This window comes from Perna viridis, chromosome 11, assembly GCF_037379345.1.
Source record: "Perna viridis isolate PV_CMFRI_1.1 ecotype Kerala chromosome 11, ASM3737934v1, whole genome shotgun sequence".
Lineage (NCBI taxonomy): Eukaryota > Metazoa > Mollusca > Bivalvia > Mytilida > Mytilidae > Perna > Perna viridis.
In genome coordinates this window covers 32,807,369-32,832,605 of record NC_142455.1, presented here as the reverse complement: position 1 = coordinate 32,832,605, position 25,237 = coordinate 32,807,369, and the positions used below count along the sequence as shown (strand labels likewise).

General features: G+C 31.5%; 1 protein-coding gene across 14 annotated transcripts in view; it reads right to left on the bottom strand.

Moving 5' to 3' along the window:
* Positions 1–1,861: 1,861 nt before the first annotated feature.
* Positions 1,862–25,237, bottom strand: part of LOC148603771 (histone deacetylase 4-like) — a 105,379-nt gene continuing 82,003 nt past the window's right edge. For 12 of the 14 annotated variants that reach the window (XM_088552453.1, XM_088552462.1, XM_088552455.1 and 9 more), the window contains 17 exons: positions 20,979–21,095; positions 20,081–20,195; positions 19,159–19,336; positions 18,557–18,740; positions 18,076–18,337; positions 17,317–17,450; positions 15,723–15,840; positions 11,749–11,843; positions 7,971–8,024; positions 7,255–7,310; positions 5,589–5,676; positions 4,774–4,991; positions 4,322–4,440; positions 3,624–3,757; positions 3,138–3,222; positions 2,703–2,835; positions 1,862–2,166 (listed from right to left, as the gene is read on the bottom strand). In XM_088552453.1, coding sequence (XP_088408579.1) covers positions 2,118–2,166; positions 2,703–2,835; positions 3,138–3,222; positions 3,624–3,757; positions 4,322–4,440; positions 4,774–4,991; positions 5,589–5,676; positions 7,255–7,310; positions 7,971–8,024; positions 11,749–11,843; positions 15,723–15,840; positions 17,317–17,450; positions 18,076–18,337; positions 18,557–18,740; positions 19,159–19,336; positions 20,081–20,195; positions 20,979–21,095 — 2,139 coding nt within the window. In that variant the 3' untranslated portion in view covers positions 1,862–2,117. The remainder of the gene's footprint in view (positions 2,167–2,702; positions 2,836–3,137; positions 3,223–3,623; positions 3,758–4,321; positions 4,441–4,773; positions 4,992–5,588; positions 5,677–7,254; positions 7,311–7,970; positions 8,025–11,748; positions 11,844–15,722; positions 15,841–17,316; positions 17,451–18,075; positions 18,338–18,556; positions 18,741–19,158; positions 19,337–20,080; positions 20,196–20,978; positions 21,096–25,237) is intronic. The other 2 variants (XM_088552454.1, XM_088552465.1) reach the window with 1 other exon arrangement.

Here is a 25,237-nt window from a genome sequence, read left to right as displayed (position 1 = left end):
TCAAAATAGTAACAAAATAAATCCTAGTTTGTCTTAGATTAACAGTCAACAGACACAAATGCTTAATAGATACAGAACATTAACAGTCAACCGACACAAATGCTTAATAGACACAGAACAGAGATAGTGGTAATATGATGATGTTTATTGATGGCGACACTTAATTGATTCTGAATTATGCTGCAAAGTAACAACAATTTCAATGATAAAAATATGATAATGATTCTATTATCCCCTACAATTAGGGCCATTAAATTGAACCCTTGTTTCTCATACTTTAAGAATAACAGTAAAATAAACCTTGAACATCAGGGTATATATGTGTGTGTACCCTTGACTCACATTCTTCTATAATTAGGCAATTCACAATCAATTATAAGTATCTTATGCCTTGACCTTTTAATTGAGTATATGCTGCCTGAAGACATCTTTCAATTATATTTTCTCCAAAGACACCACTTTAAAGGTTGAAAGCTGAAGATATGCTTAAAATACAAAAACATTCTTTATGCAAAACACACATGTCTATAAGATTAACATAATCCCTGCTAAAAGAAGAGGCTCAGGAAACCAACGATTTGATTTGAATTGCCTAACCCTGTTTTCCTATCACAGGCCAAACAAAGCTTATATCAGTTTCATCAGCCATACCAGTTATTGGGTTGAAAAAACAAAAAGTATTTTCTTTCCATAACGCCATCTTGATATAGTTGTTTACAATTAATAACAAATGTACTTTAAAGTTCTCTAAATTTCCCCTTAAAGGACCTTCCAGGTTTTTCTATTCTGGGGAAGAAGTATTTTTTACATAAATCATTTTTTATCTTATCAATGTATCAGCTATTCTAAATGGTACTTCATAACTGCATACTAGAATAAACAGAGAAACTTATACACTTATAGGCCTCAATAAAAAGGTAAAACTTTACATAGGGCTTCACTTAAAAGACATGACCATCTCAAATGCTATAAAAAGTTGTGGGGATGACCAATGAAGTACACACTATTTTCTTTTTTTTTCAAGTCAAAACATCACTATTCCTTTTCCAAAATCAAAATTGGAATGTGATTTCAGACACAATGTACACACTGAAAAATATTGTCTTCTTAAAAGTTTTGCATTTTTCAAAACTATCACTATGTCTTATATCCATAAAGATATATAACTGCTAACTTAAAAGTGTCACAAACCTCAGACTGCTAAATTGCAGAATATCTCAGTAAGTCTTGTTAAACCTTATATAAGAAACCTCTAACAATTTCAACAAAACCATCTTCTCATTACAAATCTTTATACAATATTTCAAAGAAAAACATTCTTAAATATATATATATATATATATATATATATATCTTACACATTTATACAAGAACATTAGTTTAGAATCTGAAATTAAAACAATACAAAATATATTTTCTTCTCAACAAACTCAGGTACCAATAACTATTCGGCAGAAAAAATTCTTTCTCACGTAATGTAGAACTAATTATCTTAAAGTTTTTTTTATGTCATTTATGCATGAAGCAATTATGCAAGGTGATAGCATTGCCCCTTTTAATAAATAAATTTTTGCAATGATGTTCTTAATTTGTATACAAACACAAACAGGGCCAAAATTATACGTTGTTTCCATGAGAACAATCTTATGACAGATTTTACATTTCAAAAGTAGGTTTATATTGAAGATGTTCAAAACAGAAGCTATCACAGAAACATATTGCACTAAGGCTATACAAATAGGGAACATCTGAAAATTTATCTATATACAAAATATCTACTACAAGTCATTCAAATACAAAGTAAATAGACAAGTTCCTAAAATATCTCCATATCACAAAACACTAACAATGTGTGAACAAATTTGGGTTCATTTTACAATTTAATATCAAAACTCATATAACAATACGAGACACAAAAAGTCACTGGTTTATTTCATTCTTGTAGTGGTCCTCTCTAATACAAGGCATGTATTTATAACAAAAAAGTTCCAACAATATCATCTCTAGGTCTCTGTCTGCCCATCGCTCCTGAACAAGCCCAATTAGCTAACTATTCTGGCCTTTATCTATTACTTTCTTCTATTGCTAAAGTCTAGAAAAGCCCACAAATCACTTATTTAGGAGTCTCCCTCTTCCATTGGTTCTGACTCTTGTTCAATAGAACTACTACAAAATAAAATGTAAAATTGATTACTGTGTACATATTATAGCTAACAGACCAATTCAATTTGACCTTCACTATAGAGGAATATTGGTGAAGAGTCAAAGTTTTATACATCTTTGTACCAACAGAAAGTGCTTTATAAAAATACATTAAAAGTACTGCTCTTGTTAAAATACATTTTTTCGCACACTTTCAGTGGTAAGTCAAGTGGTAAAGACAGAAAAGGAGCATGTTAAAGCATTGGCTTCTTAAAATAAATTGCAAATAAGCCTCTATAATAATAAGAATTATACCTCCATACTAGAAGAAGAGGAAGAAAAATTGTACCTCATTACTAGATGAAGAGGCGGAAGAAAAGAAAAATTGTACCTCCCTACTAGAAGAAGAAGGATCACTACTATTATGGCTAACTTACAATACTTTAGAAATGTAAAATAAAGTTTCCCACAAAAAATTTACCAAGTCTTGTGATTAAGGGTCTCAACTGAATAGAATCAAGTCAGAAGAGAGTTGATTGCTTTATCTTATAAGTGTTTACCTCCTCTTTCCAGCAACCATTGATAAAGAAGCCAGGGCTGACACTGTATCAGCTTCCTCCATCTCCCGTTTTTGTGCCTCAATCAATGAATACTGAATAGTTCCAAGGTATTTCTGTACTGGCCAATACTTGGCTGAAATTATATTTCGTATAAACAGTTGATTTACATTTAACTCATAAACTGATGAATCAAATTCAATGTTGACACATACTATGTCCCAGTAGTCTTTTTTCAAACAAGTCAATTGCAGCTTTGATCATTGTAAGTAAATCTCTGGTATGGGTTTCATAAAATCTCATAACTGAGATATTCTTCCAAGCCATGAGTTTCTCCTCATCTTTATTTTCAAGCCATGAATTTTAGGTTGAGGTAAGATTAGAGGACAGTATGAAGATAAGATTTATTATGAAAGTAGGCCATATTAGTGTACAAACCTTGTAATTTGAGAACTTCTTCAAAAGTGTGTAAGGCGTGGGCACATGGTGGTCTCTGTAATTCCTCTTCTTTCACAGATGGTAACTATAATAGATATTTTATACCTACAGCATACCAACCACATATTACACATACAAACATATACTGCTATTTTCAGAGAACTTGCCTTTTTCACAACCAATACACATTAAAATTTTGTCTTTTCCACAATCTATTTATCAGAACTATAATATCAATAGCAATTTGTCTTTTCCTCAATCTTTATATCTTAATTTGGACATTGTTAACGTGTCAGAATAATATCTTAATTGATGAGAATTAAGTTTAAGAAGATAGATGACAGATACATGTGCAGGGACCATAAACATTAAAAGCTAAATCACTTATTCAAGTAAAACAAACCTAACTTGGATATATCATTCTTCAATAAAATAAGGGAAGGGTTGAGCACATGTAACATTCTACACAAAAAAACAATACCATACCTCATCACCTGATAAAGCTTTGACACACATCTCTGCAGCATCAGTAATAGAGGACAAATCATATCCACCTTCCAATGCTAAAATTATCTTCCCTTCTGCCAATGACATCAACTCTCTAGTCATATGACCAAAACCTGAAAAATTAGTCAGTGTTTATATAAGCTTAAAAACTCAGTAAAATGTTTGGGTTGAACTTTCCACAAAAAAATAAATTTTTAAGTTGGGAATTGAAATATGACTTGATTTCAAGGTTATTGTGAATTTAACTATGACAGGGTTTCATTGTCATTAAGAATTTAACTATGACAGGATTTCAGGGTAATTGAGACTAATCCAGGTAATTGAAATTTACTACGACTAGATTCCAGGTTATTTAAAATTTAACTATGGCAGGGTTTCTGGGTTATTGAGAATTCAACTATGGCAGGGTTTCTGGGTTATTGAGAATTCAACTATGGCAGGGTTTCTGGGTTATTGAGAATTCAACTATGGCAGGGTTTCTGGGTTATTGAGAATTTAACTATGGCAGGGTTTCTGGGTTATTGAGAATTTAACTATGGCAGGGTTTCTGGGTTATTGATAACTATATTAAGCCTGGGTTTCTAGGTAATTGAAACATATACAAGATTTTCTTTCTTCTATGGAATTCATTGTATATTACTAAGTAAATACATATTAATTTAAAATACACAACTTACATTCAGGAGACACTTCATAACCCCCTAGAGGTGGAGGATGACCTCTGGCTGCGTCAAAGCCTGATGATACCAATACTGCTTCTGGACGAAATTCTCTGGCGATAGGCATTATGATAGTTCTGAAAAAATATACAATGATTATAGCCATTTTTTTGTTTTATTTTTTATTTACAATGCTTTGCTTTTACTATACTGTATGTGAAAGAGAAGCTAAATGTAAACATTTGATAAACCAGTAAAAACATGTTAAAAAATGATGTCCCCTGACAGATTCAGTCAGTTTTCAGGTTGCAGCAGATTTTGACAGTCAATTTATTAATATTTTAATGTAAGCTTATATGACCTTCTTTTATTTAATTTGTTATACATGTATATCTAAAGATAATAATTACATCTAAAACTCCAAGTTCTTATTTTGTGAGGGAAGTAAATATTTACCAACTTCTACTTACCTAAAGGCTGCTAAATATTCTGCATCACCCATTGGGGGTTCGAGGCCACCTCCAAAGGCTATGTTGACATTGAACCCTTGACCTTTATCTGTACCACATTCTTCAATGGATCCAGTTCCAGGGAAAAAGTTACCATTGTCATGACGATGAATAGATATGTAGAGTACATTTGGGTCATCATAAAAAATTTGCTGTGTAGAATTACCATGATGTACATCCTGAAAATATAATGCTGGAATAAACACATAGCTACATCATATAATATACATATTATCATACTTAAAGACTTTTTGTTTCCTTTCTTAGATATATCTGACAGTCCATAAAATGGACCACCAAGCTTTCAAATAAAGGAGGTGACATCATGATTTGAAAAAAGCCATGTATGATTTTCTATTTTCTCTCCAAATAAGCAGGATTCATAATTCATAATTTTTTTTACTACAATAATCAATCACTTTTAAGGACTTGCTAGGCCTATTTTGATAAATCAAGGATAAAGATTTTTGTACCGCAGATTTTTTTACACAGATTTTCCTAAACAGACAAAAATGAAACGCTAGGAGTATGGTCTATTTAGGAATAAACCAAAAATTTAAGTGATAATCAACAATCAAGTTTCAGTACTTTAAGTACAATTTGTTTTTACTTTCATTAATGCTTTGATAAATCAAAAAGTTTCAAGGACCTTTCTCAAATTTCCTCTTCTTTCATGTTTTTGGTTTTCCCATTTTCTTTACTAATTACTTTCATGGTTCTTAAGCAGCTAGTTGAACCCAGTAAATAGATCAAAGACATACAAGTTGTTAACTCACCCAATCCACTATCAATATCTTTTCTAGTTTCATTTTCTCCCTTAACTGCTTAGCTGCAATAGCCACAGAATTGAAATAACAAAATCCCCTGAAAAAAAGATAAGTATAATTATTGTTAACAATTCTTGTATGAATTACTCTAATGGTAGATAAACATGGAGCCTCAAACACAGAGTAAATCTCAGAACTTTTTCGTATTTAATATTATTACATATATACAGAAAACTGAAAGCTGAGAAATCAAGAAACCAGCCTAAACTGGACACTTTTTAATGACTTTTTATCTAAATTTAAAAGTATTACCCAACACATGACTAAATCAAACCAATTTCAAAATCCAATAAGGGGTTCAATTTAGATTTCTCTATATAGAGGTAGATTTCTTCAAGAATGCTGATTTGTACCAATATCTGCTTGACATGGAAATTCTTTGGATAACACCATAATTTTCAGGGTGCCAATTCAATAATTGGCTGTCTCATTAATTTTCACAAATGCACAGATTTATTTTCAAGGATTTTTAATGTCACTTTCACATATACATTTCTGCATCAAAATGGAGATAACTGTATTGTATATGAAGATTTGTCGTTGCCAATCACGTATTTGATGGAGGTGAATTTGATCCAATTACTGGGTCCGTTTAAGTGTTGCCAGTTAACTGAATTTGCCACCATAAAATCAACATTACAATAGGGTTATCTCCTAATTCTGGTAAGGTATTCCCATATTTAGAAGTGTAGGATTCTGATTATAACATTAAATATTGTATAAATGTTTTCCTTTTTTGTGTGTGTAGTAAATATCATGTTTTCTTTTTTTTGTGTGTGTAGTAAATATCATGTTTTCTTTTTTTGTGTGTGTAGTAAATATCATGTTATCTTTTTTGTGTGTGTAGTAAATATCATGTTCTCTTTTTTTTTTGTGTGTGTAGTAAATATCATGTTTTCTTTTTTATGTGTGTAGTAAATATCATGTTTTCTTTTTTTTGTGTAGTAAATATCATGTTTTCTTTTTTTGTGTGTGTAGTAAATATCATCTTTTCTTTTTTTGTGTGTAGTAAATATCATGTTTTCTTTTTTTGTGTGTGTAGTAAACATCATGTTTTCTTTTTTTTTGTGTGTAGTAAATATGTTTTCTTTTTTTGTGTGTGTAGTAAATATCATGTTCTCTTTTTTTTTTGTGTGTGTGTGTAGTAAATATCATGTTTTCTTTTTTTTTTTTGTGTGAGTAAATATCATGTTTTCTTTTTCAGGTTGAGATTTTTTTTTGGCATAACATAATTAATTTCTGCGGTAGACAAACAGTTCAATAAATTAAGCAAAGATGAATAACTATTTTATATTCATATATTGTTTGCATTACATTATTTTTGCATTCAAACTTTAACAGTAAATATAGTAAAGGTTACTGTATTCTTCTATGTATAATTCAACTGTTTCTATACACTAAAACAATGACCTTCTAGAATTTTTTCCCAGGATTCAGAACCAAAGTTGTCAACAAAAACAACATTGAGCCATTTTGTATTTTTTACCTCCATTGTCGGGAAAGGGGTGCGCGGAATACACAGATGTGTGTAATACACGGAAGAATACGGTAAATCACCATGAAAATAAACACTTATACAGTAAGAACTAGACAATAAATGGATGTTTAAACTCACATAGGCTGATGGGATTCAGCATGATGCCCAGGAGGTCTTACTACTGCAAAGCCATTCTGAAAAATAACACACAAATTTAGTTTCTTCAATGATATACTATAGTACAAATACATAAAATGTTGTGATGACTTGCAGAATTCTGAAGAACATTATAATGTCTTATCTACTGCATCAGAAAGCATGCAACAGTAATTTTATCACTTTACAGTAATTTCCTGTTCTTTCAAGAATTTTTTTTTTAATATTTTATGCATCTGTTTTTTTTTTAAGATATAAATCAATTTACTGATTTTTCGCATTTAGTCTGTTATGTTAATGTTTTTTTGGTTTGTTTTTAACAGGACTTCTTTAGTGTCTGATTCAAATACCTAACAATAATTCGTAATGACAAGTATATCACAGCAATTCTCTTCTAGCTATGTTAAATTGTGAAATTTCATAAAATTTTTTTATCCCATATCTTTTTATGTGCAAATAGGTTATACATGTATTCAAATTAAAGACGAAAAATAATCTATAAATAGGTGTCATATGAATCTGTTACCTGTTTTTACTTAAGCATTAATTGCAGACATAATTTTACAGAGGTGTCAATCTTAAAAGATGAATACACTATATAGAAACACAAGTAAGAATGGTAAAATCTAAAAATGGGCAAACATTGAATTATAATCTAAAACTGGAAAAAAAATCATGTAAAAAAATGAATGACTAACCTTCAACTCCCTTGACACTACTTTCAATGACAGGTCAACTACACACCCCACAGCCTACAAGTAGATATACAAGATAATTATACATGATTTAAAATCAACACAGACATCTCCAAAATGTATTCCAATAGAGCTGGAGTGTAAGCTTCACTTAACCTAACAGCCATTCAATATAATGTCCTATCATATCATTTTTCTTTTTAATTTGCTTGATTTTCTGATGTATTTTTTTTTCAATAATTTTTCCCTTCAAAATTCTATATTTGGATTAAGAAGTAATTCAATTTAATATACATTTTTTTTTTTTAATTCATATATTATGATGTCTCTCCAGTCAAGGTCTAAAGATATAAGAGTTATCTTTCTTTGTATGGTATCGCTGTGTTATGATTATCTAATGCCCACAGGTACACTATTTATGGTCTACAAAATATTAATTAACATTCCAATTCCTTAATATGAGAAGTAAATGATTAAAATCAAGAAATATCAAAGTTCACTTCTACCACGTTATGAAGGGAAATTCCATGTCAATAAACTTAATAACCTTCAAATAAGAGGAAGAAAAGAAAACGAATTCCAATAAATTAATCATTAAGAAGATCTCCAAAGACCTCAATAACAGAAAAAGGAAATGTCATTACAATTATCAAAGTTTGTTACTGCATTACATGCAAGAAAATAACCTATCTCAACAAAGCATTGCATAATAAACCCTGTAACTAAATCATTATACACTGATATGCACCACCAAAAAAACTATTTCTAAGTCAATGTAGGAATCAGTTTAACCAGGAATGTTAAGAGCTATTCATCAAAAACAAAACCACATATACATTCATAACATTGGAGACCACTAAAAACAGGAAGCACGGACCAGGTATACTGGTAAAACTAGAAAAGACAATTCCCTTGGCAGTACATTGGTGGGATTTGACTTTAAATTATGTGTCTCAGAACATGCCAATGTTTAAAAGGAGATAATTCATTTGTTCAGTTCTATATACCAAAACCATTTAAGTTATAAAGTCTTGTCTAAGAAAAAAATAAACCAACCTTATTTTTCAACTTGTTACACTACAATCAATACCTTCAGATCAATATCAAAAATTTGAAATAAGACTACAAAATTCTATAGTCTTCAAACTATTCATTTGTTACACAATAAAACATCAAACAAATAATGTTTGATCACAATGCCCTTGATTCACACAAAGAAAGAACTATTGAATGTTATTTTCCTGTACATTTTTACGTCAATGCCTTTATGACGTCAAGACTGCACACTGTATATACCTGGGGAGAACTAATTACCAAATAATTACCCAGGATTATAAGTGGATGCAAAGTACCCAAGACCATTATGTCAATTTTGATGAAAAATTGGTATTGTTCAGTAAAATCAATATTCCCAATTAAATTTGAGGGTTAATCTAATGGTTTACATAACGTATGTTCTATTAATCATGTGATCAGTAAGTAATCTGATTTTAGTCAAATTCAAGGTTGTGAAATCTGCATATTACTACTAAAGATATTTAAAAAAGCACAAGGTCAATTTTATATAAAATTGTCTTTAAGAAAACTTCACTTCAATTAGATATTAGAAACCTAAAGTAATACACTTAACAGGCTTGAGTCGAAGATATGGGTCAATAACTAACTCTGCAACAGTTGACCTCTTTATAAGAAAATATCAAAAATTACTCTGTATTTTTATCAGATTATTTTCACAATCAACAAATGATTCTTATCTAGGCCACCTTACAGGGTAAATATGACACACTTCAAACGGCATGGCAAAATTACTGATCATACCCTCTCAATAAGGCTAAATCGGTCCTCCGGGGGAAATTGTTTTCTTAGTAATATAAGGTCAATTAAAAAGATAGAAGTAAAATGGTATCAAACACAGCACCATTGACTTTTAAAAAGCCCGGGTTGTTGTCTGGTCAAACAACCATACCAAAGACTTTGTCATACTGGCTATGTTCAACCACCAAGACCTGATATAGTTATATTTCGTAGTTACATTGTATATTGGAGTAAGATGACATGATTTCCTGTAGGCTGATGCTTCTGTAAGCTTACATTAAACAAAGAATATAGTTTCTATACAGGGCGCGATAAGCCCAATAGATTAAATGTCATCCAATCCTCAAAATGACAATAGATGTAACTAATTTTGTAACTTAACTGGGTATGGTTTGCAGAGTTTGGAACACTTGGCAGCATTTTCAAAATATAACACATTCAAGGTGTGAAAGAACCTTCGGTGTGGACAAATTTGAAAATTATCAACAGAACTCTTTTGAAACAGGGTGTGAAATAACACACTGGAAAAAACATATTGGAAGTCAATTATAGAAATGGTGTAAAACAGATCAATGGTATGACCTTTGATTTTTTTTACCACCAGAGAGAGACCAGTTATACCAAAACACGGGAAATGTTCCCAAGTCACAAGTATAATGATCATTAATAGCAAAAATAGTTTTATTTCAATTCATAATGTGGCAAAATTTGGCAAGATTTGATACCTACCCACCTAATAGCTAATTAACAGAACATTCAATGTTACATATATCAATTAGGTTTCTGAAGAATTTTGTTTACATACTATATCAGTAACCATGGTAACAGACATTATTACCTATAGATTTGAGAACAGGTGTAAGGGAGAAAATTAAACAGTGGTTTTTTTAATGCTTTCAAATCAATACTACACCTCAAGGTACATGTCCATGGCAAACAGAAAAACAAGGAATGGTTAAATATGCCTGGCATGGATAACTGGTATGAAATAGTAATAGCCAGTAATGGTAAAAAATGGCAAAACTTGAAATTTTACAAGAAGATCTATCAGACATATCATCGTGATTTGCAAAATGTTTTGATTGAAAACGAAATAATATATTTTCAGCTCCTATCTCCTACAGGGTACTTAAGATACACTGTACAACATATTTTCAATGAAACATAATTGAGATGATCAGCAAGTTGCCATGCAATAAAAAATGGGTTTGGAAAATTTAATTTCTTCGAAAGTTCATGCTCTTAATTTAAAAAAATTAGAAAATAAAAAATATTGTTTGTGAATATAAAAGGGTTGGCAGTATAAGTAACATCACCAGAAAATCCAGACTAATATTTTGTTTTTCAACTAGGAAATTCACTTAAGTCTAAAGTATGGTAATTAAAAATCCTTTTAAACACTCCCATTAAAGTATCAGTAGTCTTTGGCTGATAAAATGTTGTGCATGTTTATAACTGAATTTTCAAAGAAATACTCTTTACTCTTAATTGTTCCTGAGAAAGACTTAATCATGACACAAACAATAAAAATTGTCATAAAATTGAGCGAATCAAAGCAGAGCTTTATATGTCATCTTCATTCTGAAATAGTCACTTTGAAAAGAAGATCAAATTTTTCTAAGATTAATCATCTGCTTTTTATGGACTTCAGATAAAAGAACTGAGAAAAATGTTGGCTGTTGTGCAGTGGAACAGATTAGAGTATAAATTAAGGAGTGTCATGGATGGACTAGGACCTTCGCCAGTCAATCTCTCAATGTAGTAGCTTTACAAGAACATAGGGGAGATGTATCATTACAACCCTACCATCCATCTCCAGATTTGCTATTTCATGATTATTTATATTTAATCCATTAAATGTTATTAAATTATGACACTGAACACACTTTAATACATTTGTAGAACTGATACATACTCCATTTTCACTTTCATAGGTAATGTTGATAAAGGACATTAAACAACTCACTGTTCTAGCAGCTATATAGGTGTGCATTTCATTCCACACAGTATCTGAATCAACACCTATACCTCCACAAGGTAACAAGAAAAATCGCATGTTTTCTGAAAAAAAAAGGGGGGAATCTATAAACATATGGCACAGAAAATATATAAACAAAAGTATTATGTTCAATATACACTTAGAATACTGAGAGTAGTCCTACCAATATTCTCAACATTGTAAAACCACCCTGTGTAAGTTCATGTGTCCAAAGTGTGGAGTTTTATCTACATCAGGAAACAGACAGACAGACATGGTGTTTAGTTCATACCTGCTGCTTAAACGATTTGTAATAATGCAATTACATTTTTTCTTTTTTTTTTATTTTAAGTCAAATGAAATTTTCTTTTTTTTTAAATCCAAACAGTAAACTAATCCATTTATTAAAAATTCCAATATCTAACCCAACACAAATCTGATTAATGTTTTTTTTAAAACAAAAAACATTTACTAAAGAATCATTTTTTAAACTCATAAACATTGCCTTACAATCAAAATGGAACAATGCCCTCATTAAACAGAGAAGACAAAACAGAATTACATAATACAGTCACAAATACCTAAAGCAATGTTGTTTCATTATTTTTCATATCCTGAAAAAAGGACACTGAATATGTTCACCATGTTCTTCATGAAAAGTGTTTCTAGAAAACGTTTTTCTAAAAGATGTAACATGTATTTTCCATAATCTGGGATGATTTTACAGTCGTCAAACAAAACTGATAAAATAGAAAATAAATAAACAGTAAAAAAAAAGAACTGTAATGGTAAAATCCGGATTTCCATTAGCAGAATTCCGCTAAAAAGCAGGGAAAAAAATCATCCCTGCATAATGGTCAATTCAAATAGAATACTTTAATTTTTTTCTACACTCACTGCATCTATTCATCCCTCTCAATCCTTAATTTTCCTCCCCCCTTTTTTCTATCTTGTCTAGCAAGCATTTAGTTACATTGTATATCGAAATTGTTGGACTTCTACAAAACAGGTAAAATATTCTGGCATTGAGGAGATATAGCAGTTAGAAATATTGTTGATGAAAGATTTAATGGATGGAAGGACAAAGGAAAAACAACAGCTATATTCTGGGTAAAGGTTTTACATATGATATTCTGGGTAAAGGTTTTACATGTGACATTCTGGGTAAAGGTTTTACATATGATATTCTGGGTAAAGGTTTTACATATGATATTCTGGGTAAAGGTTTTACATATGACATTCTGGGTAAAGGTTTTACATATGATATTCTGGGTAAAGGTTTTACATATGATATTCTGGGTAAAGGTTTTACATATGATATTCTGGGTAAAGGTTTTACATATGACATTCTGGGTAAAGGTTTTACATATGATATTCTGGGTAAAGGTTTTACATATGATATTCTGGGTAAAGGTTTTACATATGATATTCTGGGTAAAGGTTTTACATATGATATTCTGGGTAAAGGTTTTACATGTGACATTCTGGGTAAAGGTTTTACATATATTCTGGGTAAAGGTTTTACATATGACATTCTGGGTAAAGGTTTTACATATGATATTCTGGGTAAAGGTTTTACATATGACATTCTGGGTAAAGGTTTTACATATGACATTCTGGGTAAAGGTTTTACATATGATATTCTGGGTAAAGGTTTTACATGTGACATTCTGGGTAAAGGTTTTACATATATTCTGGGTAAAGGTTTTACATATGACATTCTGGGTAAAGGTTTTACATATGATATTCTGGGTAAAGGTTTTACATGTGACATTCTGGGTAAAGGTTTTACATATATTCTGGGTAAAGGTTTTACATATGATATTCTGGGTAAAGGTTTTACATGTGACATTCTGGGTAAAGGTTTTACATATGACATTCTGGGTAAAGGTTTTACATATGATATTCTGGGTAAAGGTTTTACATGTGACATTCTGGGTAAAGGTTTTACATATATTCTGGGTAAAGGTTTTACATATGACATTCTGGGTAAAGGTTTTACATATGACATTCTGGGTAAAGGTTTTACATGTGACATTCTGGGTAAAGGTTTTACATATGATATTCTGGGTAAAGGTTTTACATATGATATTCTGGGTAAAGGTTTTACATATGATATTCTGGGTAAAGGTTTTACATATGATATTCTGGGTAAAGGTTTTACATGTGACATTCTGGGTAAAGGTTTTACATATATTCTGGGTAAAGGTTTTACATATGACATTCTGGGTAAAGGTTTTACATATGACATTCTGGGTAAAGGTTTTACATGTGACATTCTGGGTAAAGGTTTTACATATGATATTCTGGGTAAAGGTTTTACATATGATATTCTGGGTAAAGGTTTTACATATGATATTCTGGGTAAAGGTTTTACATATGATATTCTGGGTAAAGCTTTACATGTGACATTCTGGGTAAAGGTTTTACATATATTCTGGGTAAAGGTTTTACATATGATATTCTGGGTAAAGGTTTTACATATGACATTCTGGGTAAAGGTTTTACATGTGACATTCTGGGTAAAGGTTTTATATATGATATTCTGGATAAAGGTTTTACATATGATATTCTGGGTAAAGGTTTTACATGTGACATTCTGGGTAAAGGTTTTATATATGATATTCTGGATAAAGGTTTTACATATGATATTCTGGGTAAAGGTTTTACATGTGACATTCTGGGTAAAGGTTTTATATATGATATTCTGGGTAAAGGTTTTACATATGATATTCTGGGTAAAGGTTTTACATATGACATTCTGGGTAAAGGTTTTACATGTGACATTCTGGGTAAAGGTTTTACAAATATTCTGGATAAAGGTTTTACATATGATATTCTGGGTAAAGGTTTTACATGTGACATTCTGGGTAAAGGTTTTATATATGATATTCTGGGTAAAGGTTTTACATATGACATTCTGGGTAAAGGTTTTGTATATGAACCAACTTCATATCACAAGTTTTGTAAGCAAAGTAAATCAAGAAAATAAATGTTTGATAATGAGTCCCTTTGTCATTAAATACATATTTTAGAATGTTTTAGTTACAAAATTAAAAAGCTGAAGTCCGAATAATTGGTTTATACTAACTAGTTTGATTTAGTTTTAAATTTTATTAGTTAATAGAAATTAAGTGCAGTTAAAGGAAAATATTGATGTATACATGAGTCATAAAAGTAGAATGTAGCAGATGATAATATTTCTTAACTGATCCATATTTTGGTTTATAAGAGACTGAAGTGATTAAGTTTCTAAAGTTAATGAAGCTGACATTTCAATGCTAACTACTTCCTGGTAAGATAAGAAAGCATTCACATGATAACGTCTCGAGAAATATTCTTGAAAAGTTCTATTGATTGTAAGTTTTGAAATGCATGAAATGGAATTTTGTTCTAGACAAAAGTGTATTGTCAAAATATTGTGATTTTGTCATTCTAGAGCCAAAAGACATTATTATTTGTTGTGTCAGGAAAACTTGTCATTCTAATCATAATGATGGCAAATAATTTTTTTTTTTAAATGTGAGTAGATTGCAATCCTGTCATGTTTACCATAAAAAATAAACACATCCTTAAATAAATTGACAGTACTAATGTATTACATTAATTATATACACCTGTGTCAGTTAAAAACAGCCAATGATAGACTGTCATGAACTTACATGGTATACCTAACTGCTTTGTTAAGGAACGGTCAAAATATACTTTTATCCTACAATCTCTCAGCATCCTGGATGAGGGAGTCACAATTCAGACCTCTTGACTGCATGTTTCATATGAAATTTCATTTGGTGTTTGAATCGATGCAATGTTTTTACAACTTTTCAAACAAACTTTACTTCACAAGGACAATAGTGACATCATAATACTACTAAATTCCTAACAGTCTATATTTGTAGGAATAAGTTAGAATTTACATCACACTTAACACACTTCACTATATCTAATCAAGTAAGTCTTACCAAACAATGTTGGATCAAGCCGTTGCCTGTTCAGTGGGTTTGTACCATACAATAGTGTGTGAGCTTCAGTGTGACAACTCTGTAACTCTTCCATACTGGCTTTTCTGCTCTTGATTCTCTGATAAAAACAATGAGCGATAATGGATGATTATTCCTATCACCTTGAGCCAGTATTATAGAGCATGGGTAGTACATGTACTAGTTTCATTATAATAAATTCAGCATCCAAAAGATGCTAAAGCAACCATAATTTGTTTCTCTTTTTTTCTTATTCAGAATAGATTCCACCACACAAATAGCACTGTAAAAGTAATGGCCATAATTAAAATTATCAATAATTATTTAGTGACTTTCAGTGTTTATGGTACTTTCCTAGAAGCCAGAAATTTGTTTAAGTTTTAGTGCAGTTTTAGTTGAGTTCAAGATTTATGCTTTTGGCTATAAGATGAAAGTAAACAGCTGTACTAAAGCATTATATGCCCATTATCAGCTTTATTTAAATAGTCGAATAACTTTATAACAATTATTGCCAACACCAGAATTAAACATAAAGTTGCACACATTGTTGTGCTAGGTATACCCCCATTTGTAGACGAAGTTAATGTCGGAAAAAACCTGAAACACCAAACAATGAATGCCCATCTTTATGAAGCCACACACTTAACTTGAAGTTAATCCAAGTACTGGAAGATAATTGTGACTCAATCACATGGATAGGCAAGGTGATTCCAATCCATTCAAAAAAATATAAAAAAATACTGTACTTATGTAGGAAATAGTTGGAATACATTACATCCACCTACATGTTGAACTATGTAAATTGTATTGAAATGATACATGTAGTGATTTACACTTCATTTGAACTTTCTGCACTGTGAACAATAAATTGGAATATTGAATCAATAATGAGATGGATATCATAACAATGCTGTCATTTTTTATTAAGTTACATAAGAATCTCACTGACGTCATGTTAGTCTGACATAAAATATAAATTTTTTTCTGTCACATACTTGAAATACAAGTCTTTTGGCAATAATTGGAAATTTTATTCTAACTTCTCACACAATAAAAAATAAGTCATCAAAATGACTGAAAAAAATGTTGTGAAACAAAAATACAGCATGTTAATTCTTTGCCTACTTGATATTAGTGTAGATCCAACACTTATAACTTATCCTTTGATGATATCAACTGAAATAAAACCTTAAGAAGGAAATCCTTTACAAGATAAAACACACTATAAAGAAAGGATGCTATTACAAAGAGAACAATTGAAATTTGTGACCACTTATCATCTGCAAAAACCTGAAGTTGAGACAGGTGTCATTAACAGAGTTATTTCCACTTTCCCTCCACTACATATTCTGTTCTTATTTTCTGGGTGATTGTGACATGGTACCTACCTCATGTCTAGTGGTGAGACCAGTTTCATGCAACCTCGACCATATACTATGAAGTCTGCCCTCATTTTCAGGGTCATTGTGACATGGTACCTACCTCACATCTAGTGGCAAGACCAGTTTCATGTAACCTTGACCATTTACTATGAAGTCTGCCCTCTTTTTCTGGGTCATTGTGACATGGTACCTACCTCACATCTTGTGGTGAGACCAGTTTCATGTAACCTTGACCAAATACTATGAAGTCTGCCCTCATTTTCTGGGTGATTTGAGTTGTTGTTACATGTACACTGATGTTTCTGCATGATTGAATCATAAGCTAGGCCTATAAATAGATTACCAGTATATAAATAATCATACAGATTCACAAGATAGCGCTGTTTATAGTGGTTTCAAAATAGGCCTAGGAAACCCAATTCACGCTAAAGGCTTAAATATTTGTTCATGGTATAATGAGTATTTCATATTTTGTTCTTGACTGACAAATAACATTTCTGTTATACATCTTTGTAGCCTATGCATCCAATTAAATTACTTCACAAGAATCTGCTGACTGGAGTGCTTATGCACTGAATAATACTTATCACCTCCTTATCATTATCATTATTAGAAAGGATTATGATGAATGGTCCAGAGATAAACCTTTAGTGTTTGTCAAGGTCAACTTCCACAATTTGATGATAATATACAAGGATGATGAGGTTGAGACATTGTATAAAATGCTTTGTCTAGAATGTTCCAGGCAACCCCATTAAATTGAAAACATGTATTTTAAAATCTTTAAGTTGACATATGTGTACAATCCTTCATGATGATATACTCAATCTAAACAACATTAAAGCTTTAAGGAAACTCATAATAGGAAGTTTATCTAAGAGAGGGATGCACTGAACAAAATCATAAATTCCTGATGTCAAAATTTATGAGGGGCAAACAAAACTACTGTCTACCTGTGGTGTATCTATATCGTGTAACAGTTGGATCTGTGTCAGATGTCTGTTGTGGTAGATTAGAGAATGTGACTAATGGACTGGACTGTGTCCTAGCCAATGGTCGATGGTGATGGTGTCTACGTTTAATTGGATGGTTCTCCCTCGGATGGTTCGGCAATGTTGGTTGTGGTTTCACTGTTTCACTCGATGATTCATCCATTTTACTTTCCTTCACAACAATGACATCATCTGAGTCTTGCTCTCGTGATTCTCTCATTTCCTACAAAAAAAGAACAAATTTGACTTACTAACATATTCTATTTAATTCTCTTATTTTAAGATAAAATAATACTTCAAAAGAACAATAAGATTTCTAGTTCTTAGACCAATTTCCTTATCAAACTTCATACATCAACTTTCCATTTCCTTAAACTAGTATTTTTTTTTAATTAAATGTATCCATTAATAAGCCTCAGTATACCTCTTCCTTCCAACATACCTGTTGTAGTTTAGCCTCGGTTTCCTCGTCTACATTTTCCATTCCTGTACGTTGTAATATGACTTGACGTATGTTCTGCTTGACTTGTTGTGAGTGCTGTTGCTGCATCAACAGATTCTGTTGTTGTAAGAAGGGATGACCTAGTGGTAATGGGGCAGATTGTGTCCTGCCTAATGGTTTATGTCTGAAATTATGTTATGTATTGAGTTAATAGGGAATGATCATCAGTATCTGGCAGAAAGTTAGCCATCCATTATAATGGACAGGCACAAGCCTACATCTTTGTATTTTTGAACTAGTAACATGATATTACCTGGTTTGTGGTGACTTACACTTATAAATAGTGAAATAATCTGATGTTAATGATGTCACAGTACAAAACTGTGTTATACAAAATAATTTAGTTTACTCAAACAGAGAGTCCCAATCAGAAAGCTTGCCAAAAGTCAAATTAAATTATTTTCCTGTTAAGGTCTGTTTAATATCTACCAGTGAATTCTAGATGCTGGGTGTGTTAGATTATGACCTTTAAACATCTAGATGTGGGTCTGTTTGATAATTACCTTTAAACATCTAGATGCTGGGTCAGTTTAGATATTTACCTATGAATTCTAGATGCTGGGTGGGTTTCTGATGACGGACTTGCTGTACTAGATGGCATGGGGTTATAGGGACTGACATGTGGCACTATTTTTCCTTGACTCCTTGTCTCTTCTATAAGTTTCATTTGTGTAGATATGTAGGCAGGATGCTGAGGTGGTATTTCTCCTTCCATACCTGCTGTTATTTTGAAAAAAAAATCATTATCATTTAGCAAACAGGCTTCAGCAAATTTTCAAAACAATATATGCAATTTGGTAATGTATGATATATCAATGAACTGTATAATGTTTCATATGAATTCATTCACAATTTGAGTGCATGTACTTATACTATGGTTGTATCTCTTTTAGTATTATTTTTCTGACATAGTTGGTATATTTTGGCTTTTTACCATTTGACCTTAAAGAATGCTCTTCCATGAAAACGCAAGATACCTGATCGCAATTTTGTTTCCCGATTGGCCAAATACTGATAAGATAGTGGCGTTTGAAAAAGAAACTATCGAAATTGTGTGCCATGTGTTAATTCCTGAACGAAATGCAGAAAATTATAAGTAGAAAGAATATTTTACCGTGTCAGCTATCTTTTTTTTTTTAAGATAGCACTTTTTCACAATTAGTATGATATGTTCATGATAATAATAACCAAAAAATATCCTCCATACTTTACTTCTTGGTATGCAATCCTGTTTATTTTCTGTGAACAAGTTTATCCTTTGCAGTCACAAAAATTGTTTTAAGAACATGTATAGATAGGTTTTTCAAAGAAGTTTTTACCACAGACATTTTTTTTCCATATTATGTGCTTCAGGGCATTTTCTAAATGGTTTGTATGTAATGGTAATACAACAGTCCAAAAAATAATGTTGGATGTGAACAAACTGACAGAGGAATTGCATGGGTGACATATAAGGCTGCTTACCAGGCATATTGGGAAAATATGGTACTCCTGGTTGATGTGGGTGGGGCAAGTTCATCCTCCCTGCCTCTAATGCCCGGAGTTCACTGTCTGAATGTGGTGATGAATTATTATTACCCTAAAAACAGAAATTATTGTAGCAGTTATAATATTATATTTGTTACAGGAATCAAGATTCCTAAATCTGTGCAATATTTGTTAAAATACAAACTGATTTACAATAATGTACTGTTTTATTTCTATAAATTTACGCCATCAAGTCAATAGATTGATTCAAAACAATTTACTCATAAAACTAATCTAATTTGCTGTGGTTGTGTAATTTCAAATGAGAACATCATATTTTTGACATCCACCTGTTTTATATACAATAAATTGTTTAATATCGGTGTAGGGAAGAGACAACCTATGAAAATAAAAAATTCAATTGTGCAAACAGTAGGTTCACAACCACTTTAAACTTTGTATAAAAAGGAGAGATAGTAACTTGATTCCAAACTTTGGCATAGCACTCATGTACTTTAGACTGGTGACCTTGAATTACTTAATAAACTAGTTTTTTTCTTTTGCTTTTTTATTGACAAACAAGGCAGTTTCCTGTATGTAAACCACACAACCTGTTTGTGGCTTTTAGATTGTTGTTTCTGTCAGTATAGTCTACACTTTATAATATTTGAAGATTTGTATGGCCACAGGGATAATGTTTACAAACCTGACCTTTGACCTTCTTATCATGATCTCGAAAATTTTGTCCTTTTCAATTAACTGCAACAGTAGGCTAATTTTTAACAAGGAAACTTAGTTCACAACTGTCTTGATGTAAGAAAAATAGTTATCCCACTTTTATAATTCATGTTGGTCATTACAATTGCCAGGAACTGATGAAGTCCTTAAAACTTACCGAAGAAGATGGTGGACGACCTAGTGATATATTTGGCAAGGAAGGTGATAGGTGGAGATCATTTCCATGGTAACCAACAGATCTATATAATGAAGCCATCTGATAGCTACATGAGTCCTGAAATAATATATTGATTAAACTATAAAGATCACCTGTCTTATGTAACCAGAATTTTTCTTCCCTTGAAAGGTCACTGGTTTCACTAGGATCACCTCTGAACATAATCTACCTACACTTTCACAGCTGATTTTAACACTATTATACTCTATATTATTATCACTATTTACTATTTCAAATGTCTTTGTATCTACATAACAAAACAAATTACAGACCAACAGAAAGAACTTATGTGAAAAACAACTTAAAAATGTGTCATTTATCTCACATGTCTCATGTGATTGTTAGGTCAACTTAAAATGTGTCTTTTATCTCATGTGATATTGTTAGGTCTACTTAAAATGTGCCATTTATCTCATGTAATATTGTTCTGTCAACTTTACAGTTTCCGCTCTACAGATGACATATTATCGTTAAACAATCCTAATTTCGGGGATTTGATATATCACATCTACCCAAAAGAACTTAAGATAAAGTATACTACAGACACTGTGAAGTCAGCCTCATATCTTGACATACACTTAGAAATTGATGGTAAAAGAAAACTATTGTCCAAACTTTACGACAAAAGTGATGACTTTTCATTAAGAATTGTGAACTTTCCTTTCATCTGTGGCAACATCCCTTCAGCACCTGCACAAGGAGTTTTTATATCACAACTCACAAGTATGCCAGAGCTTGCCTTAACTATGCAGACTTTTTGAATTGCGCTCGACTTCTTACAATTAGGCTTCTGGAGCAGGGTTATGTTTGCTACAAGATGAGAAGTTTTATGGTCGTCATCATGAACTTGTGGATCATTACAGTGTATCCATCTGCACCATGAAAACTGATTTGTTCAATGTGTCATTGTTATCCTTTCCTCTTTCGTTTATCTTAGATCCGACTTTTTATGGGCAACTCGGCAGATGTTTCCAGAAAAGCAGAGGACGCTTACCCTACTGGTGCACCTGGTCCATGCTCCCAGTTTTCTGTGAAGTCCAAGTTGCTCATTTACTTTTGTTACTTTGTATGTATTATTTTATTTACTTTATGTTCTTTGTTGTGTATGTCTATTTTCTATGTCTGGTCTTTGTCCCTGGGTTACATTCTTTTGATTACCTTTAGAATCTTGGTTGCCTTGATTACTTTTAACCTCCTTCCACTATAGTAGACATGAACTGATACACAGGTAATTTTCTCTTAAACTATTTTATCATTCAAAATATTGTTTCTTCCCTTATTCTATAACAGATTCTACTATTTGTGGGTCATCAATATTGTATGATTCTGGATTCTGTCAAGGTTACATACATAACTTACCAATATCCGTGAATAAAATAAATAATTAAAATTTTCAAAAAAATAGAAAAACAAAAACAACAAAAGAATATTCTACAAAATTTCACTTTCACTTGATATATACCAAGTGTGGAGAAAGAACATGGCTACTGAAGTCTAATAATTCCTTGCCTAATATAGAGATCTTATTTTATTAGCCCCCAAATAAAAGTACAATTCTCTAACTGTAACCTATATCTTAACACCTTGAAAAATTAATTTTATGTCCCTTGTTTTCCATTGTTAACTTAATTTCAGCGAAAATCATAGGAAAAGAGAGGAAAAAAGTTCTCAGCAGGAGACTGCTTTAATTACCCACTAGTATTGTCACGATCTCCAGCATTGTCAATTAAAAACTTACTTCACGTTCAATTACACCAATCATTGATAAAAATAGAAAAAAATTCCTGTTAAGTGAACCAGATCAGGTGTATTGTTTTCATCCTATCAGTCAATCTAGTAGAAATCAATACTTTAATCTAAATCCTTTATAGATATGGGGTTAATGACAAATTCTCAATTAAGACTGGTTACTTTTCTCATTTTATTTACATCAACTCCACACCTACAGTTTATATGCTGATATACAGGCATGACTCAAATGGCCTTGTTCCATAGCAGTTAATGACAAAAATTCCATTAGATACAAGCCTACACTAGACATGACCTATTAAAGGCTTCCTTTGTCCTAAATAACTTATATCATTGGTCTGCATAATAATAAATTATGTAACAACTGACTTAAGTCATGGGAAGACGTCATTAAGAACTGCTAAGTGTTCATTACCATTTTTTTTTTTTTTTAATGCAAAAGAGTTCTAATGTTTCAGAACTATCCCTGGTCAGCCAAGCACAATAGATAAATAACACTGCTGGAAGTTCAGATGGAATGATGTTATTCTAGAAAATTATGGACAAGGGTCATATTTAACATCAAATACATCATATATTATATCATAAAGCAATAAATTTGAAACTTTCTATAATGATATGTAAATCATCATTATTTTGACATTTTCTTCTAATTAAAATACACCCCCAACTAAAACTCTTGATTTGGAAATTTATGACTGTTCTGCACTAAAAATGATTATATTTTTTTTTAATAAAACTTCAAATGGTGAAAAACTATGAAAAAAACATTTAGAAGTACCAGACATCAAATCATAGTTGTTTTCAGTACCATCATACACAGCCTATGGTAGAGGTGGCACAAGGTGCAGAAAAAAACACTGATTAAACAAATGATGCTTTTTAGGTCTACACATTCCATTTTAATTAAACCAAGTCAAGAACAATATTTAACTCTTGCCAATTTCATATACAATTTTATCTTCACAACAAATGAATAACAAACTAAGATTGGTGTTTGGAGGTTTTTGTCTGATTATCCGTATATATTAAGTATGCTATACTTAACACATTTGGCTTCTACATATGTTTTGAACAGAATGAAGAACTACCAATTATAGTTAGGGAAATCAATAACAGACTACTACCTTTTTTGATGGTTGAATTTTTTTTAATCCCATCAATTATCAGCCCAAAACTGGGAACAGATTCTTGAGACGTATGCTGCTTTAGATTCCTTCTGAATGTTATCATTCTATAATCTCCAGATAAACCCATATCATTTATGTTATGGGATAGTTCTACTAATGCATCAAAATTGAATAAAATTGGCAATTGTAATTAGTGCCCTAAAAACAGCAGTAGACAAGGAATTGTTACATCATTATTCTGTCATTCTACAGACCGATTACTGAATTTTATCTTTACAAGCAAAACATATGAAGGCTCTTGCGTCATAGGCAACAAAAATTTTGGTATTTTAATGAATATTTTCAAAAAGTTCAAAGATCTTAAGATAAATTTACAGTTTAGATTCATTTTTCCACATGTTGATGAGGTATAAATCACTGTAAGCGGTACTATACAGGTGATACATCTAAATTAAATTATATTACCAACTCATTTAATAAGGCTATTTTTGTTCCTGAAGATGCACATTCATTTTCTTACAATGCTATCATCACCTCTCTTCACTTAGGAAGGGAAGGGAAAACACTCACTGCAGTGGAATTTTAAATCTTGCCATAATCTTCCACAATCTACCACTCAAATGTTAAAAATTTACACAGGTAAAATAACCAGTGCAGTACTGTAATCTAGACTTCTAAAAAATGGAAATACAACAACAGAAAGAAACAGTTCACTAAAGTCCAGAACTCACAACAACAGGAAGAAAAAATTCACCAAAGTCTGGAACTCACAACAACAGGAAGAAACAATTCACCAAAGTCTGGAACTCAAGACAAATGGTAGAAACAAGTCAACAAAACTTGAACTCACACAACAGGAAGAAATAATTCAAGAAAGTCTGGAACTCGCCACAACAGGAAGAAACAATTCACCAAAGTCTGGAACTTGCCACAACAGGAAGAAACAATTCACCAAAGTCTGATAAAAGTTTGTGACACCATTATTTGAGTTATTGGACATGAACCAATGGATTAACCAATCGACACTGGTATACAATATGTCTCTTCTAAAATGTGGGTCTCAACAATTATAATTGGTTAAAGAGCTAAGTAGGTCACAAGGTAATGTTGAGCCCTCACTTTTAGCTTGAGTCAGAATTTTATACCAACACGGATTTGTTGCTGTTCATAACCTTTCCAAGCATGGTGTTTTGGTCTATTTTAAATTTATGTTTAGAATATAGGAGTGAATCTATGTGGTCTAAAAAAAATTTTCCCTCCCATAATGAAAAGGCAGTTAATACAAACTGCATGTTTTTTTTAAAAAAAACCCCCAACAGA